The sequence below is a fragment of the Triticum dicoccoides genome, chromosome 1A (assembly GCF_002162155.2).
Source record: "Triticum dicoccoides isolate Atlit2015 ecotype Zavitan chromosome 1A, WEW_v2.0, whole genome shotgun sequence".
Taxonomy (NCBI): domain Eukaryota; kingdom Viridiplantae; phylum Streptophyta; class Magnoliopsida; order Poales; family Poaceae; genus Triticum; species Triticum dicoccoides.
Window position 1 is genome coordinate 572,401,652 of NC_041380.1, and position 16,212 is coordinate 572,417,863.

Sequence of the window (16,212 nt, forward strand, 5' to 3'; positions counted from 1 at the left end):
CGACATCCACGATATTTCAATGACTCCCAAGGCTAAGTCCCGTCTTTTGTGTGAGCCTGTGTGCTCTTGTGTTCAGCCGTGAGCCTTCTATCAAACTATATTGTGTTGGGTATGTATTTTGTTTCATACTGCGATGAACGTTTGTGCTATACTCTGCATGTGTTTGAGTTCCCATAATATTTACAGGTTTGATGAAACGAGCAGCACCAGAGTTGAATTAAGAACAAGGCGACATATAAGTAGGGGCGAGGGATTTGATCTTTCGTAGATGAACCATGTGAAATTGGGGTTAATTTGGTCAGTTAAACCCGTAACCACTCCCGACGCCGTTCTTTTGAGGAAATCCGAGGAAAAGTTTTGTGTCGTTTCAAAATGAACAGATGGTGTAGATGCTGACATAGTACAAATAATACATGTGAGCAGTGGCATACCTAGGTGGTGTGCCGGGTGTTCCATGACACACCTGGAATTTTGCGATCTTTTTACCATGTAGTAGTAATTAGCTGATTTTCAAGGGCCATGTAAGTCAATTAAAATAGAGCTAAATCTATATGTATACCTAATCTATACCTCCTTACCTTTTTTACTAATAAAGCAAGGTGCGTTTCGTTAATTTTTCCGTTCACGGTTGAAAAGAAATTCTTATGCGTACGTCTGCTAGAAAAAGGCTTTTCCAGAATTTCATACATGGGCCGCGCGTTCTGGCCCAGCGAAGCCAGCCCACTTATTTTTCTGCCATGCAGTTAGAAGAATTCTATTTTCCGCAACGGGCGGCAAATAGTCGAAGGGTCACATAGGACAACCAATAATGGGCTTGCCCAAGCCCATTATTCCTTTTTTAGTGTTTTACTTCTATTTTATTGTCTTACCCCTATCTTTTTTCCCTTCCAAGTTTATTTTTCTTACATAATTTATTTCAAAAACTCAAAAGTCTCATTTTTTTCAAAATTTCCAAAAATAATAATAATAATCAAACTTTGGAAAAATTTCAGAATTCCAAAATTTAGTTCCTATTTTGAAAAATATTCCAAACTAGAAAAAGTTTACTATTTTTTCAAAAAACATTACTGTTTTCTAAAATTATTCGATATTTGTAAAAATAAAATGACATTTAAAAATGCTCCAAATTCGAAAAATATTCTTGGTTTAGTGAAATTTTCATAATTCAAAACAATTTTCACGTATAAAAGATAAACATCTTCGAAAAATGTTATGAATTTTCAACATATTATCCTGTTAGAAAAATGTTCACAAATTCAACTAATGTCCATGTTTTTATAATATTTTTTGGTTTTTTCTAAAAAAATTGTGAATAAGTTTTGTTCGTGTTTTTCTGAAAGTGTACGTAATTTTGAAAACCTGTTCAGGATTGAAAAATAGTTCATGTTTCCTACAATATTCAGAAATTTCATACCTTAAAATGTCCTCGATTGAAAGGAAAAGTAGATTGAACAATTCATGGGCCTTCTCTGGCATACGATGACGTAAAAAAACTCTTAAATGTCCTCGATCAATGAATGGAAAAATAGTGGATTGATTACTTCACACCCGACTAAACGGAGAAGCTAAATTTTCCTTTCTGACATGCACATAGAGTTTTGCTTGCATATATAATTCTCACTAACTTTAAATGCATATTATTTTTCTCCCGTTGCAACGCACGGGCATATGCGCTAACAACAACAACAACAACAACAACAACAACAACAACAACAACAACAACAACAACAACAACAATAATAATAATAATAATAATAATAATAATAATAATAATGTAAGGTCTGTTTCTCTGATTTTTCGGTCCATTCACCCATATTATTATTTTGTAGTACCCGAGGTGGTACTATTTTCTGTGCACACTCGTTCAAATTAATTAGATGGGCCTTGCATGCACGGGTACTTCATACGTACGTCCGTCCCAGCCCATGAGGGAGCAGACAAAAGAGAAAAAAAAAATCAATTAGATTGGCCACGATTTCCTACGTACGTCCGCCCCGGCCCATGAGGTAGCAGCCAACAGAGAAAAATTCGCGAGAAAAGCCTCGAACTCGAGTCCTTCCTCTGGAATAGGCGCGCAAGAGCCGGTATGTGTTTGTGTTGGTTAAGCAGCGCTAACAGTTTTTAAAACTATCTATATTTTCCGCCCTGCTTTTTTCCTTTATATTTTTCTTTTTCTTTTTCCTTTTTTTAATTTATTCATTTTCCTCTTTCGTTTTTTTCCTTTTCAAGTTTTTACTTATTTTCAAAAAAAATGTTTACGCTTTAAATTTTCTTCAGAACTTCAAAATGTTCAATTTTTCAGAATTACTTCATATGTTTTAAAAATATTCGCATTTCCAAAAATGATATGAAAATTTAGAAAAAATGTTCATCTCTTTGGAAAATTGTTCAGAATGTTAAAACTCGATTATTTTTTAAAATCATGAATAATATTTTGAAAACTAGTTTTTGACCATTTTTTTAGAATACCAAAATTGGAATTTAAAAAATTCTGCAAAAAAGGCGAAAATAATTTGAAACCAAGAAAGTTATTGAATTTCCCTGAACATTTTTTTTATTTGTGAACAAAAAAATTGAATACATGAACTTTTCTAAAAAATCCTAAAATTATTTGAAGTAGCGAACATGATGTGAAATTGCCGATTTTTTTAATTTGTAATTATTTTGAACAAGGGAACCTTTTGAAATTTCGAAATAATTTTGAAGACTAGAATATTTTTTGATACTGTGAAAAGAATTTTGAAACCGTAAACATTTTTTGAAATTCCTGAACATCTAGTGGAACAAAAATATTTTTTGAATTTGTGAACAAATTTGAAAATCAAGAAATTAAAGACATGGCTGCACGCTCCAATCAAGGCACATATGCAAAACCGATGCTGAAAGGAGGGAGGAGGGACACTAGCATGAGAAAAATCATGATACTCTGGCTTTGCACACTTAATTAAATAGAGAGACTCTAGCATGAGAAAAATCATGAGCTTTACAGATGCTCAAAGGGAGGAGGGATGCTACCATGAGAAAACTCACGAGTGATTGTGTGCCGCGAGCTTTGCACACTTACCTAAAAGGAGGGACTCAGCCAATAAGGGGGGATCTGAAGAGCGCGCACACACTTGCTCGATACAAAAATAAATGAACTTTAGTTGATAATCTCAGTTATGAAATTTGCAAAACAGTCTAACTTTAATAATGATTTGTGCAAATCCTTTTTCTGGTAAACTCTGCTAAAATTATATGGATAAGCCACATTGCATTACACAAATAAACAGCATTGACAGAGTAATACACCAATGTGCTATTTATCAATTACCGTTCCTCATCATCTCAGAAAGAATTCGACCATGATACAATCGAAGATGCTCAGATGCACGGACGCACACCCTACTTCTATGCGCTCCTCCGAGATAGTGAGCCGACATATCTTAAGATTTGACTCCACACACCCGGATTCTCGTGCTTTGTCTCTGTGTTGTTTTAAGAAGAACGCATGGATAACTTTTTCTACAGTGGCAACGTACGTGCATTTGTACTTTTTTTAAAGCGTGCACACACCCTTTATTTTAAGTTTTGCGCCCGCGACTGCATGTGAATCACGTGCCGAGGAGCGGGGACCAGGGGCTAGCTCAGTAGCTCGCTAGCTCGATCGATTGGCTCGCTCCATCTTATCTGCACCGCACGCTACATGCACGAGGATCACGGAGGCATGCATATGCATGCACGAGGCTGGTGGAATGGATAGGCTACCGCACGGCTCGACTTGTCCAGTCCTGCCGGTACTCGATCGCGGCCGTGCTAACTACTCGATGGAGATGGAGATTCTCTGCAATCCCTCCTCGATGCGCGCAGGCCGGTGCATGGTGTAATCTGAGCCGACCGGCCCGCGTGCCTGGCAGCGTGCGACATGGCTGGCAGAGAAGAGGCGCTGCCCATTCAGCGAGCGGTCAGCTCCCCGCCGGGAGGCAGCAAGCAGAGGCGGTGCATCCATTCCATCCTGATCCTGCCCCGCCGATTCACCAAGGGCCGCCTTCCCTTTGCCCCCCACACAGGTAGTACATGCGACGCACCCGGCGGCCGGAGTCGATGTCGAGGCATAAGGCCACCTCCACCGCGCGACCCTAAACGGACGTCCGTTTTGTCTGAATTCTATTTGTTTGGGTAGAGATTTAGGGTTATGTCCGGCGTGTCCTGAGATGTGGTGGCTGTGCGCCCAGCGCGTGGCCGTATCCATTTGCCCCATCATGTCCGCGTCTATTTTAAAAATCAGAAGCAACGTTTCAAATGTCAAGCCCTAGTTCAGGCCAGCGGTCCCGGTTCATCACGCCGGCAACAGAGGCAGCGGCCTACACGTCCATCGCCGGCATCAGCCAGCGGCCGGCAACACAGCCAGCCTCCAAAATGAGTAGTTGTCCTCGCCAGCAACACAGCCAGTGGCCGGCAACACAGCCGGCCACCAAAATGAATGTTTTCTCGCCGGCACACAGCCAGCGGCCCAGCGGGCGGGCACCACCCATACCAACCTCCAAAAAGAACGGCCACGGCCGATCAGACGACCTAGTTCAGGCCTTCGACACCGAGCATCTCCTTCTACTTGGCCTCGAACCAGGCCCTCGTCTTGTCGCTCATCTTCGACAAGTCCACGCTCATGATCGCAAGGGCCACCTCTTTCGCTTTGGTGGCGGCATTGGTGGCCTCGATGTCGAGCTGTCTCTCCCTGGCCTTGACGTTGTCGGCCTCGATGTTGAGCTGCCTTTGCCGGGCGGCCTCTTCCATGTCGAGCTGCCTTTGCCGGGCCGCCTCCTCCATGTCGATCTTCCTCTTCTTGGTCGCCTCCTCCATCTCAAGCTTCTTTCTTTGAAGGTCTAGGTATTGCTTCATTTGCTCATCCTTACTTTGCCGCTTCTTCTCGTCCCTCACATCCTTTTGAGACATCATGCCATGCAAAGTGTCATGCAATGCCATGGATGAGGCATCACGTATGTCATCAACCTTGGAGTTGGTCTTGCCCCTCAGCCTCTTCAACGCCTCGCCATCTCCACCTCCGGCGAACTTGGCCGTCTTCAGTCCTCTTTTCCTTTGTAGTTCACGGTATTGGTCCTTGAACTTAGGGCAATTGCTGGTGAGCGTCCAAAAAATCGTAAGAGTGAATGGCTTGTCATTGTGCCGGGCCTTGAATGCCTCCAAAGATTGAAATGCCTACAACACATGATCAACAAAAAGTGAATATGCAAACATATACATGGCCGAAGTCTCATGGCCGTAGCAAGGAAAGGGCTAGGAAGAGGAGAGCATACCGTGTCCCCAACACCGAGACCACTCATGGGCCATGCTTGAACGCTCTCAAATGCGGCTTGATACTTGTTGCACTCTTGTTGGATGAACAATCATCTCTTTTGAATCGAGCCGATGCCACGGTTGCTTGTAATTTGGTAGGGCTCGAACACCTTCCTTTCATTGAATGTTTTGTGGACACTCGTCCAAAAAACAATGCCCTTTTGTTGCGCGCCGGTTCTCGGATCTTGGCTAATCTCCATCCAAGCTTGACAAATCAATTTGTCCTCATCTTGTGTGTATGAACCCGTGCGAATGTTCTTCCTCTTCTTTTGTGCTTCCGCTCTTTGGGTGAGCTCGTCGATGAACAATGGCTCGCCACTAATATCAACATCATTGCCTTCTTCTTCATCACCATCACCTTCGACATAAATGTCATCATCTTCATGCCACGAGTCACCATGGTCGTAGTCAGCATGGTCCTCGGCCTCTTCATCGGGCACGTACTGGGCACGGCCATCCTGACTTTGGGTCTCCTCGGGGTCGTAGGCACGGCCATGCCCGCCCTCAAAAATCACGTCCTCCATGTACTGGTTGTAGAAGGGGTCGTCGACCGTTGGCGTTGGGGTTGGCATTCTGTCAAACAAGACGCAGGGGGCCGGCATGGTACCCGTGAACGGTGCCCGTGCCTCCTTTCTTTGCATCTCGACGGACGGTCGGCCGCCGCTGCTGGACCCAGGCGTGACGTTGAGGTCGATGACGGCCGCGGGGCGCGGTGTCGATGGCGCGAACAAGCCCATGTCCGGCGACCCCGAGAAACGGGTCTGGCCTTCGTGCCTTGGCGGAGGAAAGCCGGGCGACATGGGCGCGGTGCGCGAGGTCGGCGACTGACAGTGCGTAGGCCGGGCGACTGACGAGCATGTGCTCGCCGGGCCGACGGCCGCTCCAGGGAACCCGGCCGGACGGCCCATGCCAAGAATGAGGATGGCGTGCGCTTTGTTGACGAGGTCCTCCTTCTCGTCGGTCGCGGCCTTGCGCCGCGCGGCCTCCAGCTCATCACGCTGAGCGGTGAACTTGGCCGCGGCGGCATTGACCTTGACGACCGCTCTCCGTTACCTCCTCTTCGCCGATTCCGCGTCCAACTTGGCGGTCTCCTCTGGCGTGCACTCCGACTGCGGCTTCCTTGACGCCTTCTTCTTCACCTTTGCGGGCGGGTCGACGGCCAGGCCGCCGGAACTCGGCGGGGGGTCGGCCATGGACGGGGGAGAGAGGGGCGGCGGGAGGGATGTGGGAGGGTTTGGGGGGAAATGACGCCAAATAGGCGTGGGGGGTTTGATTTCTCTCACCGACAGGCGAGCCAGGGGAGGACAAGCGAGCGCGTCCTGCCCGTCCGCGCGCTGTCCGTTTCACCTCAAAACTGGCGCAAATTTGAGCCGGGGATGGGTCGAAAGCGGACACAAAGCGGACAAAAGTCCATTTACGTCTGCGCGCTGGGCCGTCTCGTTTGTCCCTTTTATCCCAAACGGACGGAGACGGATAGGATAGGGTCGCGCGGTGGAGTTGGCCCTAAGGGAAACCAGCAAAGCAAACCAAGAACAAAACCAATGTCCGGACTCAGCCGTGCGCTCCTCGATTTTGTTTTGGGATGTGACGCATGCATGCACCAGGTGAGCTCAATGTTTTTTTCTTTCTTTTTGAACTGAGCTCAATGTTTAGTTCCGAATATGAGTCTATTCAATCAAAACTCATGCCGTTCAACTATCAAAAACATAAAAAATAATCATAAAAAAGTCCAGCTCCAGCCCAAGCCCAAACTTTGTCTCCCTCAACCCCCATGTAGCCCTTTGCATTTGCAAGTACGCAGCTGCGCCATCATGGACTGCTTGCTGCCGGAGGAAAACTAAGAGGGCTAGAAGAAGGATCGGCAAGAGGTCGCTGCCCCGGCTCTCCTAGTGGTAGATCTGCTACAACGTTGGGCGTATGGACACCTCAACTAAGATGCTAATTCATTCAACTAAAAACACTACCCTTTCAATGAAAAGTGTACCCGCGGGTTACCTGTAATTTGCACATTCCGTGACCTAAATCTCCAACATTTGCACATAAATATTACATATGTTACAGTAAATTGTGATTCCAACATCTGCCTTGAGAACACTTGTTCCACCTCAAACAATTCCCGGGTGGCCTTAGTTAGTTACTACATTAGTCTCGCCTTGGAGGTGCTTGATGAATTTTACTGAGTAAACCTTGCGCATGGAGTTTCTGCTCCCGGATGCACATGCATAGGATGAACAGTAAAACAAAAGAAATAGAAAGAAACCTGAATTTTTTTCGTGACAAGCATTGTTAAGTCTTTCACTTGCATGCAAAGTTTCTGGTGAAAAAGCATTCATGATGCATTGAAAAACTGATGTTCCAAAAAGACTACTTTCAAAATCATTTTGGGGTATTGTTTTTTTTCCTCGGGCCCTCACAATTATTATTCCATCACAAAATGTGCAAGTATGTAGAAAGTTAACCACTGTTTTTTTGCCAAAAAATAGATGTTTTGACATTTTCCTATTATTTTGAATTTTACTGTTCATCCCGGTGCATATGCACTCATGATCAGAATGACACTTTCGTGTAAACCATGAGATGTAAATCTTTTGTTTGATCCAACAGAATGCTACTCCCTCCGTTCCTAAATATTTATCTTTCTAGATATTTCAACAGGTGACTACATACGGAGTAAAATGAGTGAATCTACACTCTAAAATATGTCTATATACATCCGTATGTGGTATATTTCTATATGTCTATATACATCTAAAAAAATAGCTTTTTTCATAATTTCAGCTTTCTTTTGGCAACAAATCTTGCTTAGTTTTCTTCCACCATGTAAATTTCCACGATTAAATGAAATTCGTGGATGTGTTGTAAAAAAGACATAACAAGTGCTTCAAAATGCTTTAAATAATACTAGCTGATTAGGAGCATCGATCTTTTATTGCCCAGACCTCGACGAATTTCATTCCATCATGAACATTTGCATGCATGTGAAACATTCATTAATGCTTATAATAACAAAAGATACATCATTTTTTGATACTTTATTAACATTTTACTGTTCATCCAAGTGCACGTGGCACCCAAGAGCGGAAACTTCATGTTCATGCGAAGTTTACTAGGTCATAAACTTCATGTAAACAGAAAAAAATAATAATGATTTTGTAGGACTTGAAAACAAAAAAAAGAAAACTGCTACACAATCTCAAGAGACCCTTAACCCCTATTCATGAATTGTCACTCAACCCCAACTGCCATTTCACCCATAATTTGGTGTTGTTAATGTGCAAGTTTCTGCTGATGAAGAAAGAAGCCATCTGGTCGCCGAACGACCTCGATGCCAAGGAAGTACTGTAGAGCACCCAAGTCCTTGATGGCGAACTCGTCATGTAGCCGGAGAGTAATCTGCTGAAGAAGAGCTGCGGAGGAGTTAATGTGTGCACTGCCACCTTGTCAGAATTTTGCCGACTCTGGCAATAAATGAATGGTATATTGTTTTGTTTCTTGAAAAAGATTCCTTTTACCAAATAAAATATCATTTCAAACATCCTTATTTAGCAAAAAGAGGGACAAAAGGTGAGAAGCATGAAGAAATATAGCTGAGGGCATTCTGTATGCGTCCGCGGGCAAACACTAGGTCCTCTTCGGGGGTGGTGTTGGAGATGCCCTTACATCTGACATTTACAAGAATGCTCATGGGTTCTAGCTTACCTACTATGTAAATCTAGAAGAAAAATCTACACGTTTCAATTTTTTTGAAAAACATGCAAATATAATTTAGATGAAACTAACCCATGCATGTTCTTTTGAAAAATAATATGATCATTTGGTCAAAATGAGAATGAAAGCACTACAATTTAAAATTTGCACGCGTAAGTTTCTAACAAATGAGATTATGCAACTCCCGAATACCGGAGGAACACCTTGTGTGCTATCAAACGTCACAACTTAACTGGGTGATTATAAAGATGCTCTACAGGTGTCTCCGATGGTGTTTGTTGAGTTGGCATAGATCAAGATTAGGATTTGTCACTCCGTGTATCGTAGAGGTATCTCTGGGCCCTCTCGGTAATGCACATCACTATGAGCCTTGCAAGCAATGTGACTAATGAGTTAGTCACGCGATGATGCATTACGGAACGAGTAAAGAGACTTGCCGGTGACGAGATTGAACTAGGTATGATGATACCGACGATCAAATCTCGGGCAAGTAACATACCGATGAAAGGGAACAACGTATGTTGTTATGCAGTTCGACCGATAAAGATCTTCGTAGAATATGTAGGAGCCAATATGGGCATCCAGGTTCCGCTATTGATTATTGACCAGAGAGGTGTCTCGGTCATGTCTACATAGTTCTCGAACCCGTAGGGTCCGCACGCTTAACGTTCGTTGATGATATAGTATTATATGAGTTATGTATGTTGGTGATCGAATGTTGTTCGGAGTCCTGGATGAGATCACGGACATGACAAGGAGCTCCGGAATGGTCCGGAGGTAAATATTGATATATAGAATGATATGGTTCGGCCAATGGGTGAAGCCCATGAGGCTTTGGGTCGGTGCAAAAGGAGTTTTGCGGAGGTCAGGGGGCCAAACGCCGAAGACCCTGTCGTCTAGCCCTGGGCCAGACGCCGAGGCTCATGGCGTCTGGGCCAGACGCCAAGGATTGTGGCATTTGGTCCTGGAGTCCGAGTGGGACTCTTGCCTTTCGGGCAAAACCGACTTTGAGGAGGCTTTTGCTCCAAGTTTCGACCCCAGGGCTTAACATATAAATAGAGGAGCAGGGCTAGCACCAAAGACACATCAAGAAACACCAAGCCCTGTGCCGGCAACCCCGTCCCCTCTAGTTTATCCTCCGTCGTAGTTTTCATAGTGTTTAGGCAAAGCCCTGCGGAGATTGTTCTTCACCAACACAGTCACCACACCGTCGTGTTGCCGGGACTCATCTACTACTTCGCCCCTCTTACTGGATCAAGAAGGCGAGGACGTCATCGAGTTGAACGTGTACTAAACGCGGAGGTGTCGTACGTTCGGTACTTGATCGGGACGGATCGTGAAGGTGTACGACTACATCAACCGCATTGATAAATGCTTCCGCTTTTGGTCTATGAGGGTACGTAGACACACTCTCCCCTCTCGTTGCTATGCATCTCCTAGATAGATCTTCCATGATCGTAGGAAATATTTTGAAATACTGCATTCCCCAACATTGATCTAGGTTAACCCCGAAGGGTTTCAGAATATTTGGGATTTATAATGCAAAGAAGGGGTGTGGGAGGCCACCGAGGTGGGAACAACCCACCTGGGCGCACCAGGAGCACCCCCCAGGTGCAGCTCTGGCCCATTGGGATCCTTCTGGTCCAAAAAAATCTCTGTAAAGTTTCGCGGTGTTTGGACTCCGTTTGATATTGATTTCCTACAATGTAAAAAACAAGCAAAAACAGCAACTGGTACTGGGCACTGGGTCAATAGGTTAGTCCCAAAAAATGATACAAATTTGTTATAAAATGATTGTAAAACACCCAAGAATGATAAAATAACAACATGAATACTTCATAAATTATAAATACGTTGGAGACGTATCAGACCCTGGTCCCTGATCTTTTGCACCTCCTTCTCGGTGAATGATTCGACGTTGGTGTGGTCCACTTCATCTCCAGAGTCATACTGCACACATTAATGAATTCCATTATTACTTATATAAAACCAATGCCAATAATACAATATAGGCTTCGCCTACCATACATTTAGGAAAGCAAAGTTAAGCCAAATGTTATTAGAAAAATGTATAGTGAACATTAAAATATTTTAATCTAAAGTTGTGGAGTAAAGGAGGATACACATAAACTCACTTTTTTAATTTTTCATAAACTCACTTTAGATGTTTGTTTATACTATCAGCTCAATTACTTGCATAATCAGGCCTAGTCATTCAACATTGATTCTATTCAAGGTTTGGAAATCAGCTTTCCATGTGTTGCAAATAAACCTTAAAGGAAACAATGTCACTCTCTGAATCATGAAAGCAAGCAAGTTATACATTGGACCTAAGGCTAAGGGAAGTGAGAATATAGCTAACTAAAGCGGTGAGACATGTATTTCAATGGTGCCAAGAAGAGAAATTGAGAGAGCAATTAGTGATGAGAACAATCAGCTTCAAACCTACATAGTGGAAACTGGAACCTAAATTTTACAACAACCAGTTTCATTTTGACCACTCAAGGTTTCATCTTCTTGTAGGAAAGAAAGTACATTGGATCACTGAATATATATTCTAACATGATAACATGGGATTCTGATCAGCGAGACCTGGCAGGAGTAAATCAAATTCTGGGTGTGTGCTACACTGACCTATATCTCCTTATAATCATATAGATTTGAATGCACTATTGTACAAAAGAGCCTTTACTAACTTTCTCTCACTATTCATGTCAACCAAGCTGCCACAAAAAGTGTGGCTAACATAATGATCACCAAACAGGCCCTAATTTTCAGGGTGGGCTTACCTCAAACACTTCATCGTCACCATAGCCTTCAGCATATGGGTCTTCGAAGTTGGTCATGTCAAGCTTCCTCTTCTTATCCACTGAACCATCCACCTAAATATAAAATTACATCCATTACTACTAACTACAGAAGTCAACTACAAATTTAAATATGCACACATGACACATTGATCAGCTTATCCAAACTATGATCATACTTGCATTTTCCATTTTCATGCACACAATCTGAACAACATAGCTAATATAACTAATATTCTGGAAAACTTTCTAATTATAGGAAACCTACACAAAAGAATAATTAAAATGTACATAAGCATTTTTTGGGATAATGCAGCAAAGCTCCTACACATATTGACGTAATGCAGTAGTTACTTATGTACAACTTCAACTATAAATGCATACATCTCCAACAAATATCTAAAATTTCATTACTTACCTAAACGAAAAAAATTATACTATAGGTGAATCTTGTATCATCTAAATCAATTCATTGGCACATCAAAATTAATGCAATCCAATTCCAATATGTTTCCATCCAGTAGCATTGAACCACCGATCAAATCAAATAATCATATATGTCTGCGGCATTGACCTACAGATCTAATAATCATATATGGTCTATCTGTCCTTAAATTCCCTCTTAAATAAGGTGTTCAACCTCATACTAGTTAAAATCTAAAAGCAAAAATTCCACTATTAATCTATTAAGCATCTGAAAAAACCCCATCCCTCAATCCGGCTACTTCTAACCTAATCTAATAATCATAGGTGGTCTACCATTCTTGCACGACTCAAATACAGAAAAACCCTAATGCAAAGAAAACCCTCCATCCAACTAATCTAACCCAAGCAACTTCTGGCCAAAAACCCTAGAATCTAAAAACTACCAACTAAATGGGATAAGCACATATCTTCTGCTCCAACTGCTCCTTGCCGGAGCCGGCCTCCACCTTCTCCACCTCGTGCGCCTCGCCAGGGCCCGCCTCCACCTTCTGAGCCTCGCCGGAGATTGCCAGAGCGGGCGCATCTGGCTGGACTGCGCCGCTCGAGCCCGCCTCCACCTTCTCCAGATCTGCAGCATCTGCTGCACCGCCCTGGACGCCGGCACCTCCCCTCACCCATGTGCCCGCTGCGACCTGCTGCGCCTGCGCCACCAGATCTGTGCCCAATCGGGCCGCTTGCTTCCTGCGTCCTCCATGGCGATGGAGGTGATGGAGAGGATGTGTTGGGGAGAGGGAGACGGCGAGGTGGGAGAGGAGAGGGAGTGGAGAGGGAGACGATGCGGTGGGGGGAAATGGTGGGCGATGAGGCCGGAGGTGGTTGCCGTCCACATTTATATGATGGGACAGTTTTGGCTTGTTGCCATGGACACGTGCTGCCCCACGGCCGCAGACGGCTGCACGTGAAAACGAAACGCCCGCTGTATACAACGTATAGGGCCGGGCATATGATCTAACCGGGCCCATACGGGCCTCCCAGGGCTCCTCGATGGCTATACGCGGGGGCAACAAAGACGATCGTGCCCCTCGTTATGAATCGTTTTTGGTTCATCCTGGGCATCCTTGTGTTTTCCCCCTCGCTTTCAGCCCGGGGAGGGGGGGGGGGGGACACCGGACCAGAAACGGGTAACTAGGACCTCTTTCAATGCAAAGGTGCTTAGATGAGGTGCTAAGTGCATTAAATACCTTAGCAACTCAACTCCTCAATGCATAGGTACTTAACTTGTTGTTGCTAAGTATACTTTATTTAATGAGTTAGCACCTAAAGTCTTTAATGCATTGGTTAAGTTGTTTCATTTAAGCGGTTTGCCTAGGTTCTCGCGCTTCGCATTGGTTTTTCCTGGAGTAACCAAAGTGCTCTCTCCCCTTCTTAAATGTTGTGCCATGCCATTTTTTTTTGCTTATGTGGCATGCTTAGCACCTGTCCACCGTGGAGCACTGGGAAGGGCCTAATTGTGGTGCCAGATCAGTTGGTTAGGTTTTTGTGGTAGAATTAGGTTCAAGGGCTAGGCAATTGGTGCTCACATTTTCGGTATTTATTTCAGGTATTTCGGCGAAAGATATTTTCATCAGTTATGAAGACGTATGTGACGGCTTCGTTAATCTTAAAATGATGTGTCGGTTCAGTCTCTCGAAGATGCTTGTAGGAATAAAGTACGTGCGCATGCGTTCATAAGGAAGAGTATATGCGTCTATTTATGAACGTCTATCTTTGTATTATGTTTAAACAAAATTGTGGTGCCATGCTATCCCGGGTACAACGGGCAGGGGCATGCGGCGAGCTGTTGCCTGCCGGTGAAAACCGAGCAAAAACAAAAGGGAGTTCTGCATATCTGCATTATCTACTAGTGGAAGTTACAAGGCCGGCTTTCTTTCCCGGCAGGACAGTTCGGTGCCATGCCAGTTTTGGGCTGCCCAAGGGTGCAACAACAAATACCACTTTAAGTTTTTTTTACTTGAACTACCACTTTTTCCGGGTGATTACATTAATTAAACAAGAACAAAAAAGGTCACTAGTACTAAGCTAACTACACTAGTAGCCTAGTACACTGTTGCCACGTGAGGGGGCGCCCGCGCCGGCGGCTGGACGGCGTTGCTGCTGCAGTGGTGGTCGGAGCTGTTGGTCTCTTTGGCGGCTGGGAGCTCGAAGGGGCCGAGGCGGTGGTCGCCGAGGCGGGACTTGTAGGCGGCCTTCTTGTACTCGGCCCAGGTGAAGTCCCTGTACAGGCTCCGCTCACCTTCACGCATCAGCTCCGGCAGCGGCGCGATGCGCTGCGCCGGTGCCGGCCCGCCGAAGTAGATCACCGACAGCCGCGACTGCTGCCCCTCCGCCGGCGCCACCACCCGGTGCTTCACGCTCTGGAACCGCCCGTTGGTCAGCACCTGAAATTCACCAAACAATGTCTCACATCAGAATACATGCGTGTAAAAACAGTCTGCAACGTACTGGTGCAACGAACAGTATTCCCACTAGAGTTATGCAGGTGGTAGGGCACACGCAGGCCACACGGGGTCGCGCGCCAATGAGTTATCGGGTGCAACTTGCACCCTTTGCGCGGTACGTCGTTGACAAGAAGAGAGGGTGGGTCGGGCGGGACGCCAGCTAAATAATGCGCCATGCCAAACCAGACCAAAACATGCATGCGTGCGCGTCCATGGATCCCAGGTATTCCTAGATGAATTGGGTAGGCGGCAAAGGTAACAAGTGAGTGAGTGGTAATGGTGTGCTGCCTACTACCTGGAGGGAGTCCCCGACATTGACGAAGAGGGAATCGGGGTCGGGGGCCACGGGGACCCAGCGGCCGTCCGGCAGCATGATCTGGAGGCCCCCGATGCGGTTGGACCGGAGCACGGAGATGATCTGCGGGTCCGTGTGCTCCCCGAACCCCGTCACGCCGCGCTGCCCCGCCGCCAGGGGGCAGGGGCACGGCGGGTAGTGGTTCACGCGCACCATCTCGTCGGCTTCGTCCGGCGCCACCATCCGCCGCAGCACGCCGCGGTGCTCCTCCGCGACGCCGAGCCCATCCGCCATGAGCTCCAGCACCCGCGCGCCCACCTCCCGCACCGCGTCCGTGTACTCCTCGAGCGCCGCCCGGAGCGACGCCGGCAGGGAGGCCGCCGCGACGGAGCCGGACCCGACGGAGAGCAGGATGTACTCGAGCCAGCCCACGTCGCCGTTGCAGCCGATGCTCTTGCTGCCGTAGCCCAAGGGCCGCGCCGACGCCTCCAGCTTGTCCTTGTGCGGCAGCGCGAAGAAGGCCGCGGCGCGTTCCTCCAGCGCGTCCGCGAGGGCCGCCGGCACGCCGTGGTTGGTCGCCCTGAAGAAGCCGACGCCGCGGCACGCGTCCGCCACGGCCGCCGCAGCGCCCGGCGCCGACAGGTCGACGCTCGGCACCGCGGCCGCCGCCGCATGTGCGCATTTCACCAGAGGGATCGCGTCCACCGAGATGGGCACCGTGATGGCCACCATGGCCAGCAGACGATCTCGCAGAGCACCCGATGTGTAGTGAAGCAGAGCAGTTCCCGGTTCGTGCTAGCTAAAGAGTGCACCTGGTTCGAAGCAGAGCAGGAGCAGAGGAGCAGGGGTGAGCTGGGAACGTTTGCAGTTGTGGTCGTCTGACGGGGTGACGTCCTGGCATATATAGGCGACATGAGCTTTCATTATGAGCTGCAGTGGCTAACCAAGAACCAGGTGCTCACTTTAGTTAGTTTGGTCCAGTGACAGTGAGTGAAGTGACGTGGGAAGAGTGTCACAGCAAGCTAGTACGTACGTGGTGTATGCACGCACTATGTATGTGTGGAAGTGCCATCGACCAGGCCGTTGGCTTGGTTGGAACCGTACGGTTCAAGCGCGTCTCTGATGCATCCACGCCCAATTGTCG

General features: G+C 46.3%; 1 protein-coding gene across 1 annotated transcript; it reads right to left on the reverse strand.

Annotated features, from left to right (window-relative positions):
* Window positions 1–14,182: 14,182 nt before the first annotated feature.
* LOC119337613 (gibberellin 2-beta-dioxygenase 3-like) lies at window positions 14,183–15,919 on the reverse strand. The gene is made up of 2 exons (XM_037609809.1): window positions 15,069–15,919; window positions 14,183–14,713 (listed from the first exon to the last, which is right to left on the reverse strand). Exons 1-2 carry the CDS (start codon window positions 15,798–15,800, stop codon window positions 14,372–14,374), a joined length of 1,074 nt encoding a protein of 357 aa, XP_037465706.1. The 5' UTR covers window positions 15,801–15,919; the 3' UTR covers window positions 14,183–14,371.
* Window positions 15,920–16,212: the final 293 nt, after the last annotated feature.

What these genes read in the sequence shown, in the direction of transcription:
- LOC119337613 (XM_037609809.1), bottom strand. Translation starts at nt 15,800, where the DNA reads ATGGTGGCCATCACGGTGCCCATCTCGGTGGACGCGATCCCTCTGGTG. An exon ending in ATGTCGGGGACTCCCTCCAG is followed by an intron (nt 14,714 to 15,068) that starts GTAGTAGGCAGC and finishes GGTGAATTTCAG; the next exon opens with GTGCTGACCAACGGGCGGTT.